Here is a 24,528-nt window from a genome sequence, read left to right on the forward strand (position 1 = left end):
TGGTGCTTCAGACGGTAAAAAGTAGCTTAGAATTACTGATTATTCAATAGTTTAAGCGACAATATTACATGTGAACATCATGCAAGTCACTGACATCTTGATCTTAATGCTAATTTTGAACAGGAAAGCAGACACTGAAGACATTGAGAAAAAAAGGAACGCAAAATCATAAGAAAAATTCTAGGCCAAAAATTAACAAATGGACAATACCAACTTGGAGGCAGACAGGAAATCAAACAATACACAAATATTCACAGAGTTTAGAAAATGCAGGCTAAGATTCTATAGACATATTAAAAGAATGCATCTAGACAGACTTACCAAACAAATAGTTAAATTCTATGAAAACAGGAGTCTAAAACAGACACAATGAAATGGATTGGCAAAATCAAAATCAATTTGAAACAGGCAGGACCACCAGAGGTCTAAAATTGGGAAATCTTCAGATCCAAAATTCACAAATGGCAAGTTGACCACGAGGAAAGACCAAAGAAGAAGACTGGAACAACACGGTCTGAAGACAGAAAGGAAGCCCACAGTAAAAGAATGAAATAAATATAGGCACAAAGGAAGGCAAATGCAGGCCCGTAAGTACTTTGCATAGTCCTAATGGGTTTATTTGCATATATAATAATAATAATAATAATAATAATAATAATAATAATAATAATAATAATAATAATGGTGCATGGGACCTGTATAAGCTTGGTGGTGACCTAATGAGGATGGAATGAATGGTGAAGACAAACTCCCAGCCTCCAAGCCAGGGGAATTAACAGTACAAGGGGGGTTGATTCTGAGAACTGAACTGGGGCCATCGGACCAAAAGCAAGCATTCTATCCACTTAGCCACAAAGCCAGACTTTTAATTTGCTAAACCTTAGGCTAGCATCTCCACTGATCAGTAGCAGAGGCCAGGGCAGTAGCTTGTGAAACAGCCTTGACAACACAGCAGGCAACTCCGTTGGCTATTGACTGCAGCTCAAACGGCTTAGGCTTGACGATCACTAAGCAAACTATCAAAAAGGGATAACATAAGTCTGGTGTTAAACCACATCTTGATCCCAGCATGTGCCACTGATATCAAGACTGTCTCTGTCAAGATGGTCCCTCAGTGAGTGTTAAAAGTGCTTGTCAGAGGTTGAGAAGAACTGTGATTGATGCAACGGCTTATCTGTTTGGAGTTATGGAGGTCTCCTCTTTCCATGCCGACTTGTCACTGTGTCTATCCTTTCGCATTTCTATATACAGGCTCTATGAAGCTTACCAAGTATTAACATTTTGAATAGGAAGCCACATCAGGAAATTTATAGTTTCACAGCTACAAGCAAAATGCCACCAAACTTTGAATGAACCTATTCTGCTACGTCAATGTGTGGAATATGTACATTGGTGTTGTAGTGCTTCTGCATCTACATACAAGAGCTTCTTGTAACTGGACAGACAAGCACTGTGTCAACAACATGTGAAATTCTGCTCTACTTATTGAAGCATGTTCAACATTTAAATGTGTGGTAGTATTTTGCTTGTAGTCAAGAAACGTTACCTACTTTTCTGGACACGAGTTCCTATGCAAAATGATATCATCCCCACTATGGCAAACTACCGAAAGTGACGAACTAGGGCACCTGTAGTTCTAAAGTTTTGGTCTAGATTTTATTATTTATATAATGTCTACCCTCTGACAAGTCTCACATCAGTAGCTCGTTCTGTATGGCTAACACATACAACCAATTCTTAAACATAAAAATTGATTTGACATGAGTAATCACAACTTGTTTCAACTCTAACGTTTTGACAATTTGCACATTCATTAGATTGCTGGGGGGGGATGATATATATTCAGTTCCACTACAAGCCTTTAAAGTATGCAATAGGAATGACAGAATCTTCTAACCTTAATCGTGAAGTATGAACGTCGCATAAAAAGTGTTTCACCTGTAAATATGAATGTGTGGCTCATAGTGATACAAAGTTGCAATGAGAAAGGCATTTTCTTTGATTCCTTCCCACAGGTACATGTATATTTCTAATCCAAGAAAATGCTAGCCATGAAATTCATCCTGTGTAAAATTATGTTTAATGGAGATGTGGCCTTTTGAAATGATAAGTTCCTTTATATTTGCTTTGCTTTCTGTGATATATTTCTTATGAATGCATTGTTGATGACAGACAATATTATGCAAGCTGCTAGAAAAAAAAAAAAAAAAAAAAAAAACATCCTTGCATTTCAATCTCTATGAATAAAAATCTTCAAAAGTAATGTTCTCTTAGAAATTGTACATAGTGTGGTTATCTTGCATTTCCTAATGTAATACCCCCTCCCCCTTTACATCTATATTTTCAGTCTGAGGTACGGGTGGCAATATGGAAATGATACATGCCACTTTTCGACACACTGTGATTGGAAACTATACAATACAGAGCTAAGATAAGTTTGGAATCTGGGCAATGGCGAAAGCAGATCCCAACAACCTAAAAGAGAAAAACAACACAGAGCTAAGTGACACCACCAAGTACGACCTAACATGGTGCCTACTGCAGCACAGTTTTTGAATCGGCTGTAACTTCGGACTGGGTGAACGAGTAGATGATCAAGGTGGCATTTAAAAGGGAATGGATAGGTTTACAAGACATATTTAGTTAAGGAATTTCAAAATTACAACAAATGAATTTCACTTTTGCTCCGTACTGAATCGTTGAGAGCCTGCCTGGCCAAGATCTTACGGCGTTGAGGTCTGACACTGTGGTTAGCTGGTTCGAGTCCCTGGGTCAGCCGGCAGGATAGGAGAGGTAGTGCTAATCAGTAGATGCATGCCAAAAGCCTGGATTAAATTCCCAATCTCTCTGCAGTGTTCATATGGAGTGAGGGCACATGATGCTGTTGATGGCAATTTGTACGTCGGATGGGCACTTTAAGCCTTGAGCAGGCAAGAGTAGGCTATGTGCTGGAACTGGGTTTAACCCTCTCCTTTCCTTTCATATATCACGCCATTCATTTCATCCTGATGAAGTTTACATCATGAAAGGCATCCGGTCGTAAAAACTAGCTACGAAGATTCATTTCACTTCATACCAGATTCCACAGAGAAAAAGGACAAGGTACATCCATTAGTAGTGCAAGTGCAATAATTGTTTTTTTTTTTTTTCAGCCTTAGATAGAATCTCTGTTGAGGTGGAAGGCAGGGTCCAAAGAAAATCTTGCTATGTCTGGGACCCTTGAAAGAGAATACAGACTAATTTATTGATGGAAAGGTTCAGGAGAGAGAGATATGTGACAGGCATAGATTAAAGCTATTACCACGTGTTCAAATCTGAAACTATCGTCGCCATAAGACCTATCTGTGTCGGTGCGACGTAAAGCCCCTAGCAAAAAAAAAATCTGAAACTTCCAGTACTGCTAGCTATTCATAAATTAATGCCGACTTTCAAGTAAGGGTATAAGTTTTGAAATAAACAAGTCCAGACAACTTTATACAATAATTTACTTCAGAAACATTATTCAGATGATGTATGGTACAGTATATACATATGAAAATACATTATATACACAAATTAAAATGCAACTTAACTAGTCTCCACTAAAAACTATACTATAAACATTATTTTGTGCCTTTAAAAGAACAGACAAACTTTTTGCCAGCAAAAAAGCTAAACATAGAACAGGCTATACTCAAAAATTGCATTATCACTTGGTCTAAACTAAATATTACCTAGTACTTAACAGGCTAAAAATAATGGTAAAGAGTGAAGAAAATTAATCTGACTGTGTACATGGGTGACAAAAATGTGTTCATTTAGTAATTTATGGAACTGGAGGATGCTGTAGACTTAAAAAAAAAAAAAGACTTTCTCTTATTGCCAAATATTGATCATTTGAGCATTTCTCATGCTCCCTTAACATTACCATACAACACAATGTTAATAATTTGTGTCCAAACCAAATCTTATATTGTTTAATTCCAGTAAAAATGCCATAATATAATTCACATTTTCAAAAAAGTGAGTTACAGATGATTGAATACAGCCCAAGTGGGAGAGACAAGTAATAGAATTGTGCTGGAAATGGAACTGAAGTCCTTGGCCACTTCAAATAGTAGAGTTTCAAGTGTTCATTAGGCCTAAAAGATCAACAGATGTTGGCAAATGAAACGAGATATTCCACTGACTAAGTATGGTAAAATAGCTGTCCTTACTTGCAGATGCATTAAGCGACAGTGGATACTGACCCAAAGCTGCTTTTGACTTCAGTAACGTGCTTGCAGTACAGTCTGCCATATAAGGTTACCTGCATATATACAACACTGAGGCCAGCCTGGTTCAATTACATAATGTGTTTAGTGTCACGACTGATGTGTATTTTTATGATAAAAGTGTAAGTACAGTTTTATAGTCTGTCACTATTTCACCATTATGATTCAAGGAACCACTGAAAACGTACAAATAGTTTTGAATTAGAGATCCTAGTAAGTAGGATGCTTGACTATTAATTCAAATTCTTTTTGTGTACCTTTCCAGGTCGAATAAACCTAGCTCTACAATGTCAACACAGAAATTATGCGAGAACTTCATTTAAGTTGTTGTAGTTCTTTCTGTTTTTTTCTTTCAATAGCAGGAACCTTGAGCTGTCTTATTTGGCCACTTAGCAGTGTCTGTAGATGACTTCAAAATATTTTATTTTATTTGGAAACATGTCAGTCAGCTGTCACGGCGTCTAACTGCTGGCTCGGACAAGAAATAACCACAGTTTGATGTGATGGCAATGTTCAACACACAACAAATACAAGCCTTTGTGGTCATTTGGTGTCAAAACGTCCCACCATGGAAATAACAATGTAAGGGTTTGCTCCTATTACAAAGCCAAGAAACATACTGTGTGTGTATTCAGACTATCTCAGAGCATAAATGTAAATTTTGTGTTCTATGAATGTTGTAATGGGATATAGTCATTCACCCACTTCTTATAGCTAGAAAGGCTCTCATAAATGAAAGTACCTGGCTTATTTCTTTACAGATTCGAAAGTAACAGTCAGATGAGAAACACTGTATTTTTGTTTAACTGTTGACTGTTTTTACTAGGAGCAGAGTTTTGAAACATTGTGTGTGTAGGGCAGTTTTTGAACTATCAAACAAACATTTTGGAAATTAAAAAAAAAAAAAAAATTTTCATGTTACAAATAATTATATTTAGATTTTTGGATTTAAAAAGAGAATGCAATGTCAGGTAGCTGCCAAGAAATAGAATCAACTTAAATACCTAAGAAATCTTAATTTTTGTCCAACATCCTGCACTTTTAAAGAAATAGGCTCGCCACTTTTTGCATATAACTATGCAATTTCAGCTGGCACTCAAAATGTTTACAGAACATCAATTAAGATGGCAAAGCCTCCAGAAAAGTATGAAAGTTTGCACAGAAAATTCTAACAATATACCATATTATTCTAATACTGTCCCCTAACACGCACCTCTCTTTAAAATACAAAGGTAAAACACTTAACAAAACAATACAATGGCATGTTAAATGTGTTTGATAACTTCTACGGCCAATTCAACCAACACACTTCTGTAACAGAGTCCATAACACAAGATCAACAATGACTCATTTCAACAATAACATTCTATTTTAACCTCAACAGAAATAAAACTTATAAAAATTTAGAACAACAAACAAAATATGACAACTTCTGACTACATCAGAAACAATTCTTCAAAGATTCAACAAAGAGGCACAAAGATTTGATACAAAAATATAGTACTACGTTGATGTAATTGTGCAGCCGTCTTCAGATGAGACATCGTCAAGTACAGAGAACCTGCAATCAACAAATTGAGATCATTAAAAGAAGATTAAAACAACATGACAATTACAACTGACAGAGGAAGGTCAACGATACAAGCACATAGCATTCAGAAAGTTCCGGTACACACACTACAGATGTAGATTAGGTTACAAGTTTGGATGAAAGTAAAGTTTTTCTAGAATCTTAGCACAACATATACAGGTGGAACTTGTTCACTGTCTTGCAACATTTTCTGTATTAATTTGTTCTACCGTCATGTGACATTTAAATGTTTTAGTCAATATCCGGCTGGTAAACCGTATAATTGTGTAGTGTTTTGCTGTTCAATTCAGTTTTTAATTATGATTCTTTTAACTAAGGGACTTTTTCCCTTGTAGAACACGTCTTTCAACAAGGCGATATAGTTCAAGAGACATTTGCGGGAAAATTGGGTTAGATGTCAAATGAAGTAGAAAGCCGTCTAAACTAAAAGGATACGGGTATCTCAAAAGGTTTTACTGTCCGCAGGTGCAATGAAATCAGCACCTAGCACTTAGGATTTAAAAGTGGCTCGTGGAGTGGTATTTATGATCTCTTATCTCAAATTGCCAGCCCTGTGGGGTAGGGGTAGCGTGCCTGCCTCTTATCCGGACGCCCCAGGTTCGATTCCCAGCCATGTCAGGGATTTTTACCTGGACCTGAGGACTGGCTCGAGGTCCACTCAGCCCACTTGATTAGAATTGAGGAGCTGTCTGCCGATGAGATAGCGGCCCCGGTCTAGAAAGCCAAGAATAACGGCCAAGAGGATTCGTCGCGCTGACCACACGACACCTCGTAATCACAATAATTGAAATTATTAGGGGTCCTCCTATTCAATACAAAGACATTTATTAATGTGAATGGATCACGTCGTTCACACGAAATGAAATGGAAATGGCGTATGGCTTTTAGTGCCGGGAGTGTCCGAGGACAATTTCGGCTCGCCATATGCAGGTCTTTTCATTTGACTCCCGTAGGCGACCTGCGCGACGCGATGAGGATGAAATGATGATGAAGACAACACGTACACCCAGCCCCCGTCCCAGCAAAATTAACCAAACATGGTTAAAATTCCCGACCCTGCTGGGAATCGAACCCGGGACCCCTGTGACCAAAGGCCAGCACGCTAACCATTTAGCCATGGAGCCGGACATGTCGTTCACATGAGGTACTAGTTTCGGCACTTAACTCGTGCCATCATCAGCCAACGAGTCAAATCAGGCAAACACAAACAACCTTAAAACAATTTTAAAACACACTGCAACACCTGCATAGATGAATATAAATAAAATATGGTACATGATGATATGATATTGCACTCAGCCTACTTGATTAGAAATGATGAGCTGTCTGACAGTGAGATTACGGCGCTGATCTAGGAAGCCAGTCGTTTTCTAGTCGTTTCTCATCTTTTCTAGACATTTCTTTTTCTTCTTTCCTTCATATCTTTTCCCTAATTCGGCTTTTAATTTCTTCTCCAGGTTCCAAAACCCCATATTGAAGTGAGAAGTCTTTGGGTCTACCAAGTCCATCACATGCACGTTTATTTTTCGGAACCAAACCATAGATCAAACAAAACGTCAACTTCACACGACATTAAAACTCTGCAGCGTATTTTCAACAAGATAAAGAAATAAGGTCTATACAAGCTGGACAAACCATCATGTACCATATTTTATTTAATATTCATCTATGCAGGTGTTGCAGTGTGTTTTAAAATTGTTTTACAAGCTGGACAAACCATCATGTACCATATTTTATTTAATATTCATCTATGCAGGTGTTGCAGTGTGTTTTAAAATTGTTTTAAGGTTGTTTGTTTGCCTGATTTGACTCGTTGGCTGATGATGGCACGAGATAAATGCCGAAACTAGTACCTCATGTGAACGACATGTGATCAATTCACATTGATAAATGTCTTTGTATTGAAGAGGAGGGCCCCTAATAATTTCAATTATTGTAATCCCACTTCAATACGGATCATGAAATTTCTAAATATCAAATCAACCTCGAAATCAATCAATCAATACTGATCTGCTTTTAGGGCAGTCGCCCAGGTGGCAGATTCCCTATCTGTTGTTTTCCTAGCCTTTTCTTAAATGATTTCAATGAAATTGTAAATTTATTGAACAACTCCCTTGGTAAGTTATTCCAATCGCTAACTCCCCTTCCTATAAATGAATATTTGCCCCAATTTGTCCTCTTGAATTCCAACTTGACCTTCATAATCTGCAGACCTTCGGGCTGAGCAGCAGCAGTCGCTTGGTAGGCCAAGGCCCTTCAAGGACTGTAGTGCCATGGGGTTTGGTTTTATCTCTAATATTGTTGAATACATGTGCCTTAACACATAACTCCCTAAATGGAATTCATCGCTGCGTGTAGGCGTTCATTTGTTGCAGACTCAATTTTTACCAAATGATCCTCTTTTTTTTCTTTCTTTCTGGTCATTGTAGTTTATATACAAAAATTTGGATTCAAACTTATACAGAGTAATAAACAATTGTCAAGACTTGCCAATAATTCCAACAGTGATGCAATGGTCAAGATGGAATGTATAAAGCACCACTTCGTAAGGTTAAAAAATCAGGGACATAACTATTCAACTATGCTAGGGCATATCAGAATGTGTGGTGAGTAGCAACATGTTGTATTCCTAAACTATCTCTTGTAGTGAAGTTTTAGTAAGCCCACCAAGTGGCCATGATTGTTAAGGTTTGCGACAGTGGTCAGCTGATTTAATTCCTGTTGATGGAAAAAAATGTCACCATCCAGAATTTACAATTTTTCTTAAAATGTCATCCTTGTCTATTATCTAAAAATACAATCAATTTATTAAAATTAGCGTCTCATAAAATGCCTCTACTAAAATCTTACAATTCAGAGACCATATCAGTTACATTTAGATGGTAATTTCCATCTGTCCTTGAAAATCCTTACAAGTTGTAGCTCTTCATTCCAATTTGAGTATGCTGTTATCATACATAAACATAATTATTGTAAATAGTATACTGTAGTTTTAGTGTTCTTATATGATATATATATATATTTATATTATTTTAATTGCAACACAGATTTATATTAACCCTTCTTCAGTCACACGAAAATTATTACGTCACTAGTCGCGCACAGAGATAATCTCCAGGGCTAAAGATGTGCGTAATTTTCGTCCTTTGAGATGTTGTTTTGGCATGTTCGTTTGCAGTATTCTTCGGTATAAGTAAAAGAAACCCTTTTAAGTATTATTACGTTATTCTTACACAGTTTGTTTGATCTAAAATCAGAATACTGTAGACCTTAACTGTGATGAATGGTCTTATGATATTACCTACGACGATCACATGAAATATGAAATAATACTTTTCTAAAATATGTTTAGAAGAACAGAACAACAAAGTCATCGACCTAGAAAATAAATAATATGCACTAAAATATAAGGTTTTTTGCTTATTTGCACACGGAGGAAACGTCCAGGTGATGTCACTTGTCACAACAATGATCCCACACTCGCTCACAGGAGGCACGATTGCGCCGAAATGCTGACAGGACGAGTCCAAATGAACAAGGAGAAAGGTATAGGGGTGGGGAGACCAACAGTTAAACTGAGAAGTTCAGTACCGTGCAAAATGTAATCGGCCCGGAGGAAATCTCCGTGAGCGACTAGAGGAAGGTTAAGAGATGTTTAGAACTTTGGTGTTTGATGTGTAATATTTGATTGAGAGGTCCAAGAGATAATTGGTGAGAGGAAAAACCACTGAGGAAGGGAACAGTAGGTCCTTGAAACATGTACGGTGTATGAGGTCATGGAAAATAATTAAACAACTCTTGGGCTGACTTAATTATCAAAGGTCTATTTATGGGAGTAGAGACTGTAGCCAATACGAACCATTATAAAAATCAAAGTACAATGGTTAAGTTAATATCTGGAACTGTATGTTTCAAGGTGTCAGTAGCGAGTTGGCACGGAATGACACACAGTAAGAAGAATAAGCTTCAGTGGAGCTTTTAAAAGTAGGAAAGATCATAATATGAAGATAAAGTTGGAATTCAAGAGGACAAATTAGGGCAAATATTCATTTATAGACCGAGGGGTAAGGGACTGGAATAAATTATTAAGGGTATCATCATCATTTCCCCTTATCCAGCTTCTGCCAGGTCGAGGTATTTATGGCACTTCTCAATCTTCCTCTTTCCTTCCACCAGTCCTCTTCCACGATCTTGTCCCAGACTAAATTTAGTCTTCTTATGCCGCACTTCACTGATTCAATCTACCTTGTTCTAGGTCTTCCTCTTGCTCTCATGCCCTCGCACTTTGCCTCCACTCAATGACCACGTGTCAGAGTATGGTTAGTGTTAACCCAGGCGATGTGCATGGTTATTGTTTCTACCCAGTCTTCGGAATAACATTCTGATTTTTTAAGGTATCGCCATTGTGATGTCAGGATAATGTTCAATTAAGTGATCATTCTAGTTCTATCACGAGTCACGTCAGTTGTTGAACATATTGAATTTAAGTGAGAGTCATCAGTCTATGCCATTCAACCTTCTTTTCCATAATAATAATAATAATAATAATAATAATAATAATAATAATAATAATAATAATAATAATAATAATAATAATCATAAATAAAAATAAAACCTAGGACCCGAGTATAAATTTGCACATAAAATTTGAGTATCCTGTGTGTGCATGGTGTGAGTGTGATGTAGTTAGCAATATTTTGCAGTGCTATTTCTTGAAATGTGGTTCTTAATTTAACCACGTGTTCAGCACGGTGGAACAGATTATTCCAACGTTGTCTGTGTTTTTGTTCAGTTATTTGAGATTGCTATTTAATATTTTTGTGCAAAGATTAGTGACAGATTTAATTCCATGTTAACACAATTTTGTGAAAACTGAATAAGATCGATAAATTTTCTGAAGGAGTAAGTATAACCCAAGGAAGTAAAATAAATGAAAGAATTGTCATACTAAATGTAAATTAGCGTTTATTAAGTTCATGTAAAGACATGATCAACTTTAAATAGTTAACCTAATGATTTTTCGAGAGAGTTGATAATTCAAATACCGGTAATTGAATTCATAATCTCATCTTGCCCTATACGATAAACTATCGGTAACAGAGAGAATATGACTATGTTTTTGTAAATATTGTACAGATTAAGTCAAAAGAGATACCATGGTCATTCACCACTCAGATTAAGTGGACGTTTAACATATTCGTTCTTGTTTAAACTGATACAATAATATCAAACTTTAAGATATCACAGAAATTGCAGGATGTTTTTAGGATGGAGTTCATCCACTTAATTATTATTTTGCCTAGCTAGAAGAAGGCTAATTTTCCTTCTTTATTCTTTACAAAAACAATCCAGCAATGAGAATTGATTTATGTGCATTTAATCAACCATTGTAACTTCATGACCTTCGAAAATAAAGTCAAGCAAGAGATGTTTTGTTTGTTAAATTCATTATTATTGTGCATATCTCATAATAAATGTTAAGCCTGTTTTTAAATTGTTCTTTTTCTGGTATTCTCATCAACCCTTGTCCTTTAAATGACTCCAAAATTAGGACAGCTTGCAAACGAACGGTCCACCTTGTAATAAGAGTTATTTGTAATCCCTCAGCTAACCAAGAAATAGGGTGCATTATGTACAATACCAATTTGATTTCTAGGTTAACTTACAAGGCTGATGACGACCCCAACTCAGGTTGAAATTAGTCCCATATCTATGTGTGTGATATATATATACATACACGTAAATAGTGATATAGTAAACAAGCTTTTAGTTGCCAACTACGATAAACACACAGGAACCAGGGCTTCACGTCGAGACTCAAAGTATAGATGATGAATACCAAGTGCTTGCAACACCCTCCAAACTTTATCTACTAAGAAAAGTTCTATGTAGCAACATCACTTCTGGAAATCAATCGCAATTTCCCTGACGTGAGCTGAAGGCAAGGCTCCCAAGGCGAAGACGACTGCAATAAGACGCTTGTTCCTTCGTTTACATTCGTATTTAAAGAAACTAGCAATTAATATGAGTATATCCCCTATTCTTAGCCAAGGCTTTTCTGTCTCTGTATTGGCTATCACACCCCCCATGTATCATTACTCCCACCCTTGGTAGGTGTTCTTCCCTTCCTGCACACACAGCAATTCTCATTTTCATAAACATGACTCCACCTTTTCTAATACTTGTCATAAAAATGACTCCCCGTCTCGTAATACTTGATTGGCGTGGTCCATTACTTTTAAATTATAAGACACTTCAAACTACCCTTTCCCTTACTATTTCCAAACATTGGAACGCGACTATTTAGACTGCCTGTATCGACTTACTCCTAGGACCTTGTGACCCCCATACAAAACTATTTTTACTTGGTATTCCTTTCACCCCAACACATGGCTTCTTTGTTAGCACAAGCCTGTGGATTGAGTTTCCAAAGGAATCACTTTATACTATGTACTACTTATATTATGTAATGCTACTTAACACAGGTTTGTGTCTCTAGACATGACACGCTAAATGATCAGCTAGTAATGGTATGCAATCTCGGCATGAAGTTTACACAATTTAAGAATGTGACTTGTAGAAATCTTACCGCTTATAACACACAAGAGACAAAGGTGTGTTCATTGGTGATGCTAGGGACCCACCAACCCATCCCTAGGAATATATTTACTTTTATAGCCAAATATAATTTCCCCGCACATCCCAAGAGCAGAGCCACTGCTATTGGCTGAAATCTATTGAATGCAGCATCACTCCCAGAATACAGCAACGACAGATTTCATTACCAACTAGGCCCACTAAGCAGTTAAAAAACTCCCTTCGTGTTAAGCCAATGGCCAGACACAATCCTTCGAGAGGCTCCTTATCTTCCCTCAGCTACACTCAGTAGCGGCAATTAGGAATAAGTGTGGGGGAGGGGGGGGGAGGGGGGGGAGGGACGGATGCACAAAAATGTATAGACAACAAGAAGTATCTGGATTTGGGAGATATAGCAGGGGGGAAGGGGACATTAAAATTGGAAAAAAAGAAAAAAAAAGCCACAAAATAGTAAGTTTTTGATGTTTTTTGTGCAAATGTCAATAGAGACAAAGGTTGACAGTCGACCAACTTAGGTGCAATAATAATAATAATAATAATAATAATAATAATAATAATAATAATAATAATAATAATAATAATAATAATAACAACAACAACTACTACACAATAAAACTTTTATCAAAGCAACAATAATTACACATGTATATCAAATAGAAGTTTGACATGATTATACAATTTAAAAGTAATTTAGTATTTGACTACACAGTAACAGACATTAGCTAGAACTACACAGACACATTGACAGTGAGACTGCCAGACTGTCTGGTGTGTGAGGTCATGGAGAATAGTTGAGTGAATAGCTCAAGGTGTTAAGAGCTATGTGTCAAATGTGTATTTATGGGAGTAGCGACTGTAGTCAATACAGACCATTATAAAAATCAAACCACAATGGTTAAGTTGGTTTTTGTTTTTTTCGCTAGGGGCTTTACGTCGCACCGACACAGATAGGTCTTATGGCGACGATGGGAAAGGAAAGGCCTAGGAGTTGGAAGGAAGCGGCCGTGGCCTTAATTAAGGTACAGCCCCAGCATTTGCCTGGTGTGAAAATGGGAAACCACGGAAAACCATCTTCAGGGCTGCCGATAGTGGGATTCGAACCTACTATCTCCCGGATAATGGTTAAGTTAATATGTGGTATGTTGCAAGCTGTCCGTAGCAAGTTGGCACGGAATGACACACAGTAAGAAGAATTAAGCTTGAGTGGAGCTTTTAAAAGTAGAAAAGATCATAATATGAAGATAAAGTTGGAATTAAAGAAGACAAATTAGAGCAAATATTCATTTATAGAACGAGGAGTAAGGGACTGGAATAAATTATCGAGGGATATGTTTGATAAATTTCCAAGTTCACTGAAAATACTTAACCCGCGAGGGGGTGCGTGCCAAGTTTAATGCCAGGAGTCTTGTGCTGTCATTTCAACTGGAAACCAATAAAACACCAAACACTTACTTAATACGCCATTTATTGTTACAATAATATAATACTATTGAAACACAGACATACTTTTTAACATAATTATAATAATGAGGTTGTGTTTTGCTGATGAATTCGAAAATAAAAATTCAAGTTCTGTTTATGGAAAATACTTTTAAAATGATGTTTAATTTCATTTAACACGCATCTAGACAATGCTCCTTCTCCCTCTACTCAACAATGAATGATAACAGTGTACTTTCCGCATTATAAACAAGTCTTCACCATGAGTCTTGTGCGAACAAAACGACTGGATAGCCAGCTTGTCACTCAATGAAGGAGTGATGAGGGATAACAGTGATGTGACAGGAGTGTGGACGAGTCCATTGAAAGGTACTGAGGGGTAGAAAGCATAATAAACAGTGTTTGCGGAAGGATTGATCAAAATAAACAGAAATGGTTGAAACGACCGGCCTGACCCCTAAGGAATTAAGAGGCAAACAATTATAAATAAATGTAAATATGAGGTAAACAACTGATAGAGAATCTCCCACCCGGGCGGCTGCCCTAAATCCAGATCTTAATAATAATGTTATTTGCTTTACGTCCCACTAACAATTTTAAGGTCTTCGGAGACGCAGAGATGCCGGAATTTAGTCCCGCAGGAGTTCTTTTACGTGCCAGTAAATCTACCGACACGGGGCTGTCGTATTTGAGCACCTTCAAATACCACAGGACTGAGCCAGGATCAAACCTGCCAAGTTGGGGTTAGAAGGCCAGCGCCTTAACCGTCTGAGCCACTCAGCCCGGCAATCCAGATCTTTGATGACTAACTGACAAATGCGCACGGCAAGCAGGTGACCTTAGCAAAAATGTACCGCTGTTACCTTTTGTTGCAGAGCATGCTACACATTGCTCCGTGGGTCTCCACTACTTGATGTGGTGCTGTACAATTCGGTTAGCTGCGACGAACATTTTGTGCGTATTCAAGCAAAGTATTTTTCTTAATAATTAAAGAAATTAAAGGAAAGAATTAGCTGAAAAGACAACAGGGTTTTATAATTCCTAACTGTGTTTCAGGCAGCTAAAATGTATTTTTTCCTCCACAAAGTAGTGGGGCGGCAACTGACTCCCCCACAGGGTCATCAGCCATATTTAAACACACACAATATATGACGAAATCCTGAAACATGTTTCTAATCAGTAAGAACTTTATGAATATATAATTTACAATGTGTGGTTGAAGTAGGCAAGGTGCTTTCATTTGCAACACTTTGAGCGTCATAGTACCTTGCCTACTTCAACCACACGTCTTATTGTAAATTATATATTCATAAGGTTCTTACTGATTAGAAACATGTTTTAGGATTTCATCATATATTGTGTATGTTTAAATATGGCTGATGATGACCCCGTGTAGGGTTGAAACTAGTCCCATGTAATGTAAATAACATTCTAAATATAACTATGTAATGAATAGGTGGAAACCTCTCCTGTGTATAATTTATATGTTATCTCAGTTCAACACGGACCAACAACATGAAGTTCATAACCCTTGAAAACTCACCCCCCACCCCAATCGCCGCTGCTGGCTACACTAAACACCGCTGAAGTGTTAGAATAATGGGTTTTTGTCACTATCCACGATGTGCACACACTAATAATTGCATTTGATATTTGAGAAAATATTGTGTCCAATTTTGGGGAAAATTGAGTTACCGGATTCTTACACTAGCCTATGATGCAAGATTGAGAAGAATGCACTCGCATGCCATGGGTCTGTTCGTTATTAGCTATAGATTTTACCTTTTAGTTTAATTCTTTTTATATGATGTGTAGAAGGTTTTGTTTTCCTCAGAAGTTGCTTCTTAGAGCATGTACTGTAGTGTTTTTCAAGCGACCAATTCAATATAGACACCTACGAATGTTTAGTCAACAGTTAATAATCACGTGAGGAAGTAAGGTACCCTAAGAAACTAGCAACAAGACAACAGTCATGCAAGCGAGCTATACGTCTTATCTGAGAGGGAATTTTATACTCTGCCTAGGTTTTCCTCTGAATTAAAATAGAGGAAGGTCAAGGAGTGAACACAGACATTTCAACAGAGAAAGGATGCCCATTTGAACAGAAATGGGATGCTTGTGCTTAATCAACTCAAATCTTAAAAATATGTATTAGAAACCCATGTAAAGAAAGTGAAAAGTACAAAGGCTATTGATATAAGAGATGTATAATATATATATATATATGTATGTATGTATGTACAGTCCTCACCCCAAAGGCTGGTTGTATCATCAACAGCTCCACCATTAGCTGTCATAGATGACCTAGGCATCCCTGAAGAGGCATACTAGAGAAATGAGGAGCAAGGTAGTTTCCCGTTACTTTCCTCGCTGAGCCAGGAGTTGCTATTACATTTCACTCTGCCAAGCCCACTGCAATGCATGCACCAACCGACCCTAATAGCAACATTTTCACACCATTCATAGAAGGGACTGGCTGCATAAGGAATGGCATTAATAGCATCGCTCGTACCTCAGTCACTTTCATATTGTCAAAGCCAAGGATAAAACTGACAGATCAATGAAAGTAACAAAATTCCTCTAGCCCATACCAGAAGACATAGTGCACTGTAAACACTAGGTCTCGCTAGCAAGGGCATTTGTTCCTCATATAGAAATTAAATTATCCAGTCCCACATATAAGGTTCATAACACATGGTCTTAATATTTGACTGTATATGGGGGTAGTTTGTTGTAATTAAGGGTTTCTATAATTAATGAACACATATAATAGATACAAACCAGAATAGAAGTATAACAAGAATGTAAAAGATGAATAAGAGAGTCAGAAAAAAGTAAAAGAGGAGCGTTTAAAAACAGGCGCAAGAAGTCTGAGCTTAGCAGCTATGAACATATCAAGAAAATGGCAAAGGAGAATATTCATATTGTAATGGTGTAGTAGTAAAAAGCTAATGGGCAACAGGAAGACCAAGAAGCAGCTAGGTCTAGATAAAAGGTGTGTACGAACACAAAAAAAAAGAGGAAATTAAACAAACAAAAAACCCAACCAAATGGTAATGGGAACACTGTGCCTGGCATAAAAGAAAGCAATGATCTTTTCTAAACATACTGAAGGTTATCTGCCAACCAGTACACTTCTATCTACTGAAATTATCCAGCAAGGGCACAATTTAGTAATTTCTAATGATATTCAAAGGACATGCAAGCACATTAACCATATCAGAACAAACACAGTACAGTACTTACTCAGTTAAGAAAGCGAATGGACATTTTCTGTTCCACATCCGTACGTTCCAAAGCATTACAGAACTCTTCAAAAGAAATCATCTGGTCTCCGTTATGATCGGCTTCTAGGATTGTCCTCTCGGCAATGCTGGTTAGTTGTTCTTCACTGATGTTAGCTCCCACCATCATATGCAAAATAGCCAATAATTCATCCCGAGAAATCTTGTCATCATTATCTAAATCGTACATCTTAAAAGCGAATTTCAACTTCTCTTCCCTAGAATTCAATTTGTTGTTACGCCCCTTCTTGATAGGTCGAAAGTGGGCTAGCACTTGCATGAATTGCAAGAAATTTACCCTATCATTGTCATCTCCAAAGAATGCATGTACTATTCTATCACCAAGAGGATTAATAGCAAGTTCTGGAATACGTAAAAAGTCTTCTCGACTCAAAGTTCCACAATCACCTCGGTCTAAACTCGTGAAACGACTGTATAAACGCTCAATCTGGTTCGGTGTAAACCCCGTCTCTTCCTGAATTTGGGCGATTTCTTCTTCTTGTAGCAACAAGGATGATTTATTTCCCATGATAATAAGTTGAAGGAAGCCTACGTCTGCAGAGATGATACTGAGTGTAGCCTACAATATAATCTTCCAGAAGTTTTACAAATCACTAGCCACAGCTGATCAACGTACCAGCCACTGAACGAGCACTGAAGCACACTGAAGCTCTTAAGTTTATCACTCACACAGTCTGTTGGTATTGCACCACTCCTACTTTTGCCCGACAGCAATTACAGATCCAGTTCTCTGGCCTTTTGTCCTTCGAAACAACTGGTACAGTACACTGACGTTGTCAATTCGGGTGAAGGTCGCTTATCAGTCGAATCACATGTCACGCGCATGATTGTCGTATGTTTACGATATTCGAGACCAAAGAGACGACTTTACGGAGTGAAATTCGGGTGACCAACTTGAATACATTTCGGCGATAAAGTATCTAAATTTCTGTTGACCATAATAATGCTTCATAAATATTTTAACAATGCGCGGGGCGGTGGTGAGGGGAGAGGCCAAAGCATATCATCATTTTCTCCGTACAATTTTTGTGTGGTATATTGGAAACTATCTATTTTCGATTTCGACTTATATTTAGTAAATCTATAACTGCCAAAAGTTAATTTCGATATATTGAAGAACCCAACAGTTATAGCAAATACAGTAGAGACAATACACGACACTGAGCGAGATATCGAGGGACAGCTATTGGAGCTCACTCTAGCGGATAGACCTGAACGGTACTGATTCTGTCATAAGAGCACGTGTATTTTTGTGTGAAGTTTTTGGTGTTATTTATGCGTTTTCAGTGAGTTGACATAATTAAATAGTAGCGTGTGTCATTCCTTGATATCTCCTCTCAACATGAGGGGAAAGGTATGTGCTGTGTTTGGCTGCAGTAATTACGAAGTAGAGAAAAATGCGCGGTCGTTCTTCAGGTTCCCTCGTGACAAGAACATGTAAGTAATATTGTGTTTGCATATATATTCTTCCAGTGATAGAGATTTTTATAGTACTTCATAATCTTCTGACCTGCTCGACCCATGTTTTAACGGGCTTAAAATATAATACGCATATTTTATTGTATAGTGCAGCAGTTAACCTTCAATACCGATGTGTTGTTGTAGGTGTGATCTGTGGGTTTTGAAATGTCACAGAAGCGATTTGGATAAAGTGTACAAGAAAGAAGGGACGTTACGCTTGTATAAGAATTATAAGATCTGTTCAGATCATTTCCAGGCCAGCGACTTTAAAAATCCTCGACTATACAGCCAAGGGTATGTTACATTTTTACTCTAATTGTACGTAAATATTCCTCAAAGCATCACTATCGACAACATTTTCAAACTTTTCTTTCTTTTATCGCTCTTCTCAGATTAAAGCCGGGATTTTATAGATTTTCTTTCTGTTAGTAGGCTTCATGTTAAGAGGAAAAATTGTCCAGCTATAAAATGTTAATTCATTGCATTATATGTGTAAGGAATGTGCCGATATTTTTAATTGACAAATGTCTTAATGTGATGATACATTGTTTTTAAATGAGGAAAAAAGACAAATCCAACCGTAAGATTTCAGGCAGGTATGCTAAAGCTGAAAAAGTAATGCATAAATGAAAGATCAAGCCATGTCACAGCAGTCCATTTCACACCTTGTTTATATGTCTAATTTCAGTTTTTGAATAATAACCTTTTAAATAATTCTTCATTCATTTATCCAGAATTGCTTTAGCAACTTCGAAATTAATATCTCAATACCACTGTCTTTCTAGACGTAATTTATTTATCCATTTCCGTATATACATTTCCATTGATATTTGAATTTAGCGCGATTTGTTCAGGTCAAGTCACTAGGAGCGCCACCTTCGAATTGTCTCCCATTTTAGCAAGGCGAAATCCGTAAGTGTCGTGTATTGTCTCTACTGTATTTGATTTTACGGACTCGCAGTTAAGTTTACGTCGGCGCATTGTGAATGGTTCCATTAGATAAGATGGCCGCTAACTTCTAAGTTAACGTTAATTTTAAGTTTACGTTACGTTTGCATTGTGAATGGGGCTTAAGTGTATCGCGTATTGTCTCTAGTCTTTGTCTAGTAGTGTTTAAGAAGTAGGCAACGACTTGCGTTGAGGTTTGCAATCATGGCGGATAATTCGAAGGGCCGTGTATATAGATACAGTTTTATAAAATGTACGAATTATGGTCAGGTATATTTGGCTGTTTGAGAGAACGCAACAACCCACAGGCACTAGATCGAGTTAAGACTTTACTAGCTGGTTCGTAAGAGATACTAACGGTCCGATATAATGCGGCTAACGTGACGTGGCCAAAACTAGAGTATGAGGTACGTCCGGCAAGTATTTGGTCTGGGGACAAACCAACCCCCAGGTTAGGGCACCGAAGCGGCCAACAGGCACCTAGCATCCCTTACAGATTAGGTTGTGATTCACCGAAAACTATTGATAGTGACAAGTTAGGTTAGGTGCGAGAGCATTGCTAATTCAGCGTCTCTTATGACTTCAAATTGTTTCAACAACTATTCACAAAGTAGTGATTATAAAGTACTTTTTACTGACCTACACTATGATTCTGTTAAATCTTAATACGCAGCAGCGATTCAAAATTTTAAAAGAAATTTATGAGAATGGAAAGTAAACCTAACTGAAGTGGGGTATTTATTATTTTTATTAAAGCTACTTCATTGTTTAACTTCTGCTGTAACGAACCCCTTCGCAATTTTTCCAGGAGGAAACGCATGGTTCACAAGTTTGAATGGGGGAAGAAAAAAAAAAAAAAGAGTAAAATGAATATAATTACCGAACGCAAATACGCATAGTACTTTTCCACACCAGATATAATTTATGTTAATATAACAACAGCATTACGTACTTCACAGTTATGGGAATATTTTCTTAAGTTCCAATTGGACCAATCTGACACAAACTCATCACAGCGATAAGTTTATAATTAAGCAATATTTTAGCTCAACTGCAAATCTAAATTAACGTGCAGCGAAAGTTTACAGCCTTCAACAATTAACTTTAGATTCTATTCAATCAGTTGCCTGAAGACTTAGAAATATTGTTAATCTGAGCACATGTGTAGCCTTATCTTCTTGTTACGATTAAGCCTGAAACCGACTTTCAGACTACGAAGCTGCCAGTGCCAACTGCCCTGCAACTGCCAACCAAGGAATGGGACGTGACGTGACGTGACGTTCGTCCCAATGCCGCTCCGCTCCTTGCACCAGTATAGCGACTGCGGGTCCAACTCACGGCCGGTTGTATCCCTCGCGCGCACCTTTTAAGGAACTTGAGCGGCGCATCAAGTAGGCCGTGGTCCAACTCCAGGTTTCATATAAACAAATACAGTAGAGATAATACGCGACACTTACGGATTTAGCACTTTAGTACTTTCTTTCTAGACGTAATTTATTTATCCATTTCCGTATATACATTTCCATTGATATTTGAATTTCGCCTTGCTAAAATGGGAGACAATTCGACGGTGGCGCTCCTAGTGACTTGACCTGAACAAATCGCGCTAAATTCAAATATCAATGGAAATTTAGAAATAAATTACGTCTAGAAAGATAGTGTTATTGAGATATTAACTTCGAAGTTGCTAAAGCAATTCTGGATAAATGAATGAAGAATTATTTAAAAGGTTATTATTCAAAGACTGAAATTAGACACACAAACAAGATATGAAATGGGCTGCTGTGAAATGGCTTGATCTTTCATTTATGCATTACTTTTTTAGCTTTAGCATTCCTGCCTGAACTTTTCCGGTTGGATTTGTCTTTTTTCTCATTTAAAAATTAAAAAAAATTATCATCACATTAAGACACTTGTCAATAAAAATATCAGCACATTCCTTACATACATAAGTTAATGCAATGAATTAACAATTAAAATCTGGACAATTTTCCTATTAACATGAAGCCTACTAACAGAAAGAAAATCTATAAAATTAGCCTCAAAAACATGACCTTTTTCATTGTCAAACCAGGCCTTGTTTCGCATATCTTTTCCTGTAGTTGGTCTAGGACATTTCAAAACCCACAGATCACACCTACAACAACACATCAGTATTGAAGGTTAACTGCTGCACTATAGAATAAAATATGCATATTACATTTTATGCCAATTAAAATATGGGTCGAGCAGGTCAGAAGATTATGAAGTACTATAAAAATCTCTGTCACTGGAAGAATATATATGCAAACACAACATTACTTACTTACCTGAAGAACGACCGCGCATTTTTCTCTACTTCGTAATTACTGCAGCCAAACACAGCACATACCTTTCCCCTCATGTTGAGAGGAGATATCAAGGAATGACACACACTACTATTTATTTATGTCAACTCACTGAAAACGCATAAATAACACCAAAACTTCACACAAAAATACACGTGCTCTTATGAGAGAATCAGTACTGTTCAGGTCTGTCCGCTACAGTGAGCTCCAGTAGCTGTCCCTCGATATCTCGCTCAGTGTCGCGTATTATCTCTACTGTATTTGATATAAATTGCCGTAAGATCGCTAAAGATGTGGTTTGTATGCGCCATCTATTGGCATTCAACCAAACTATTGAAATGGCAGAAATAGCCGACAATGTGAATTCAATCGCATTCTATTTCTTTGTGAATGTAAATTTTTACCACGTTCTACTTTCTAGCGATTGGCATATACTCATTTTTTAAATTTAAACCTACCGGCAAAAGTTGATACCGTGCAGCCCAAAGTTGTAACAAATAATACTGTATTTGGTTGTAACATTATAAGGAAATGAAAATAATGCAAATCTTACTTGGAATTCCATTTAGAGGAGAGATGTGTTCATTGCGATGTCTAAGAAAAGAGAACGAGTGGTCTAGGAACCCACTATCCCGCCCCCTGAAGTATATTTACTTTTATAACCTAAAAGAGAGCAGCACCAGCCATCGTCCATAGCCGAGGTCAACTAAAGTAGCTACTTGCATTCCTACCGGTCAACGTGAACAGAATTGCCATCAATGCTGATAATTCGATTGTGTTGCCAACTCAGGCTGAATAAAAGCACAAAGATAAAACACCATGTAAAGGAAACAATGTGAAATACACAAGAGAAGTAATTTATAATACTTACGTTAATGCAGAGGTGGATACAGTGCTGCGGCAGCATTGAGGAATTCATGCACTCTCGCGTCTAGGGGTAAGGTGCTGTTCAATAGGGATTCGGCAAGATATCCCAGGAAATGCAGTTTCCTCCTGCCGATCCTTGCCTGGAACCATGACCATCTACAATAATATATTGTAGTTGGTCTTGCTGGAACGGAATAGCTGCCGTGCTCAAAATGCCGCCACAGATTTTCTATATTTTGCGTATGCACAGCATGGCGTTTTTTGGGCATCGACCTCCTGCCTCCTGTTTCCCCTCTGGACATGGACGTGACCACTCTTAATGGTGTCCACAAACTGAACAGAATCCCTCGTTCTCCAAGCAATATTATAATACCTCCATGCAGTATCCAGTCTAGTCCTTTATTACTTATAACTGTGAGCAGTCTGTTTGTCTCTTCTCTCGACAGGTACAACAAAAAAGTTTTTATGATTCTCCCTCTCCACGCCTCCAAAACACCCTGTCCGTCTACACGTCTCCCCCTATTATATTTCCTTTTACCAAACTTACTCTCGTCAATTTCAACAATAATACCAGGCCCACCCTATATATATATATATATATATTTTTTTTTTTTTTTTTTAAGCCACCACCCATTCTACATACACCTCTCAACAGAAGCTAGACCAATCAAATGTTATATTGTTACAAAAACTCAACTCGAGCTTCACAATAGGACCCAGCGGTTTAGGTTGAATACACTACAGGACGACGAAATATCCTATTTCGAAGAGCTTCAAATTAGACACTTTGAAGAAAGTATTTTTCCGTGCACTCACAAACCATCCGTGCCTAACAACCCATTCCAACCAACGACACGAAAAAATTATACGAGTGCCATCAATTTAACTTGACGACCACACTTTTCACACACTCTGTGATTGGAAAGCAAGCCGTAACTTTCATATAATGGCACTAAATCATTCACCTTCACCTCATAATCAGGTACAAAACATCTTATATTAATTACACCTCAACCGCAGGCAGCCATTTCATAAATCTGCCAAAGAGAATGTGTAAGAGCACTGTGCACATTTCCTTCAGAAATGGCAAAGTTCAGAAGTTAGCTTGTTATATGGGTCATCAGTCAACAAACTAGTTTGATGCAGCAATCCATTCCACCCTATCCTATGTTAACGTTAACATTTCTACGAAACTAGTGCATCCTACGTGTATTGTATGTATGTTGAGTGGTCAGCTCAAAGTCTGGTTGAATCCTCAACAGCTCTGTCATCAGCTGTCATAGATGGCCTAGTGAGGTATTTTCCCATTGCTTTCCTCACTTCAGTTACTTAAGTTAACTCACAGAAGTTGCTATTACACATCAGTCTGCCAAGTGCCCTGAAATGTACGCACCAACCAACCCTATGGGCGACATTTTCACACCATTCGTAACGGAATGCCTGCTTAAGGAATGACATTACTAGCATCGTTCATAGCTCATTCACTTTCATGTTGTCAAAGCCAAACGTGAGACTGAGGTCAATGAAAGTAACAGATTTGTCCTAGCCGATATCAGAAGGCAGCTATATGTATTCTAATCTGTTACATATACATACAGGGTTTCTCAAATAAACTCAGACCGAACACAAGGGGTTTGAATTCTGTGCTACGGCAGCTGCCTCAGGTGAACTTGTCGCGTGTATACAATCTTATATTGAAATCTTACCTAGTAAAAGATGCAGGAAGTGTTGTCCTTCCT

General features: G+C 37.6%; 1 protein-coding gene across 1 annotated transcript; it reads right to left on the reverse strand.

Moving 5' to 3' along the window:
• Positions 1-4,181: 4,181 nt before the first annotated feature.
• LOC136883492 (calcineurin B homologous protein 1) lies at positions 4,182-18,011 on the reverse strand. The gene is made up of 2 exons (XM_067155839.2): positions 17,128-18,011; positions 4,182-5,814 (listed from the first exon to the last, which is right to left on the reverse strand). Exon 1 carries the CDS (start codon positions 17,692-17,694, stop codon positions 17,128-17,130), a length of 567 nt encoding a protein of 188 aa, XP_067011940.1. The 5' UTR covers positions 17,695-18,011; the 3' UTR covers positions 4,182-5,814.
• Between the last annotated feature and the right edge of the window lie 6,517 nt (positions 18,012-24,528).

This window comes from Anabrus simplex, chromosome 11 (assembly GCF_040414725.1).
Source record: "Anabrus simplex isolate iqAnaSimp1 chromosome 11, ASM4041472v1, whole genome shotgun sequence".
In the NCBI taxonomy this organism is placed as follows: Eukaryota; Metazoa; Arthropoda; class Insecta; order Orthoptera; family Tettigoniidae; genus Anabrus; species Anabrus simplex.

Excerpts from the sequence above, each read along its gene's own strand:
- LOC136883492 (XM_067155839.2), bottom strand. The coding sequence starts at position 17,694 with ATGGGAAATAAATCATCCTTGTTGCTACAAGAAGAAGAAATCGCCCAA.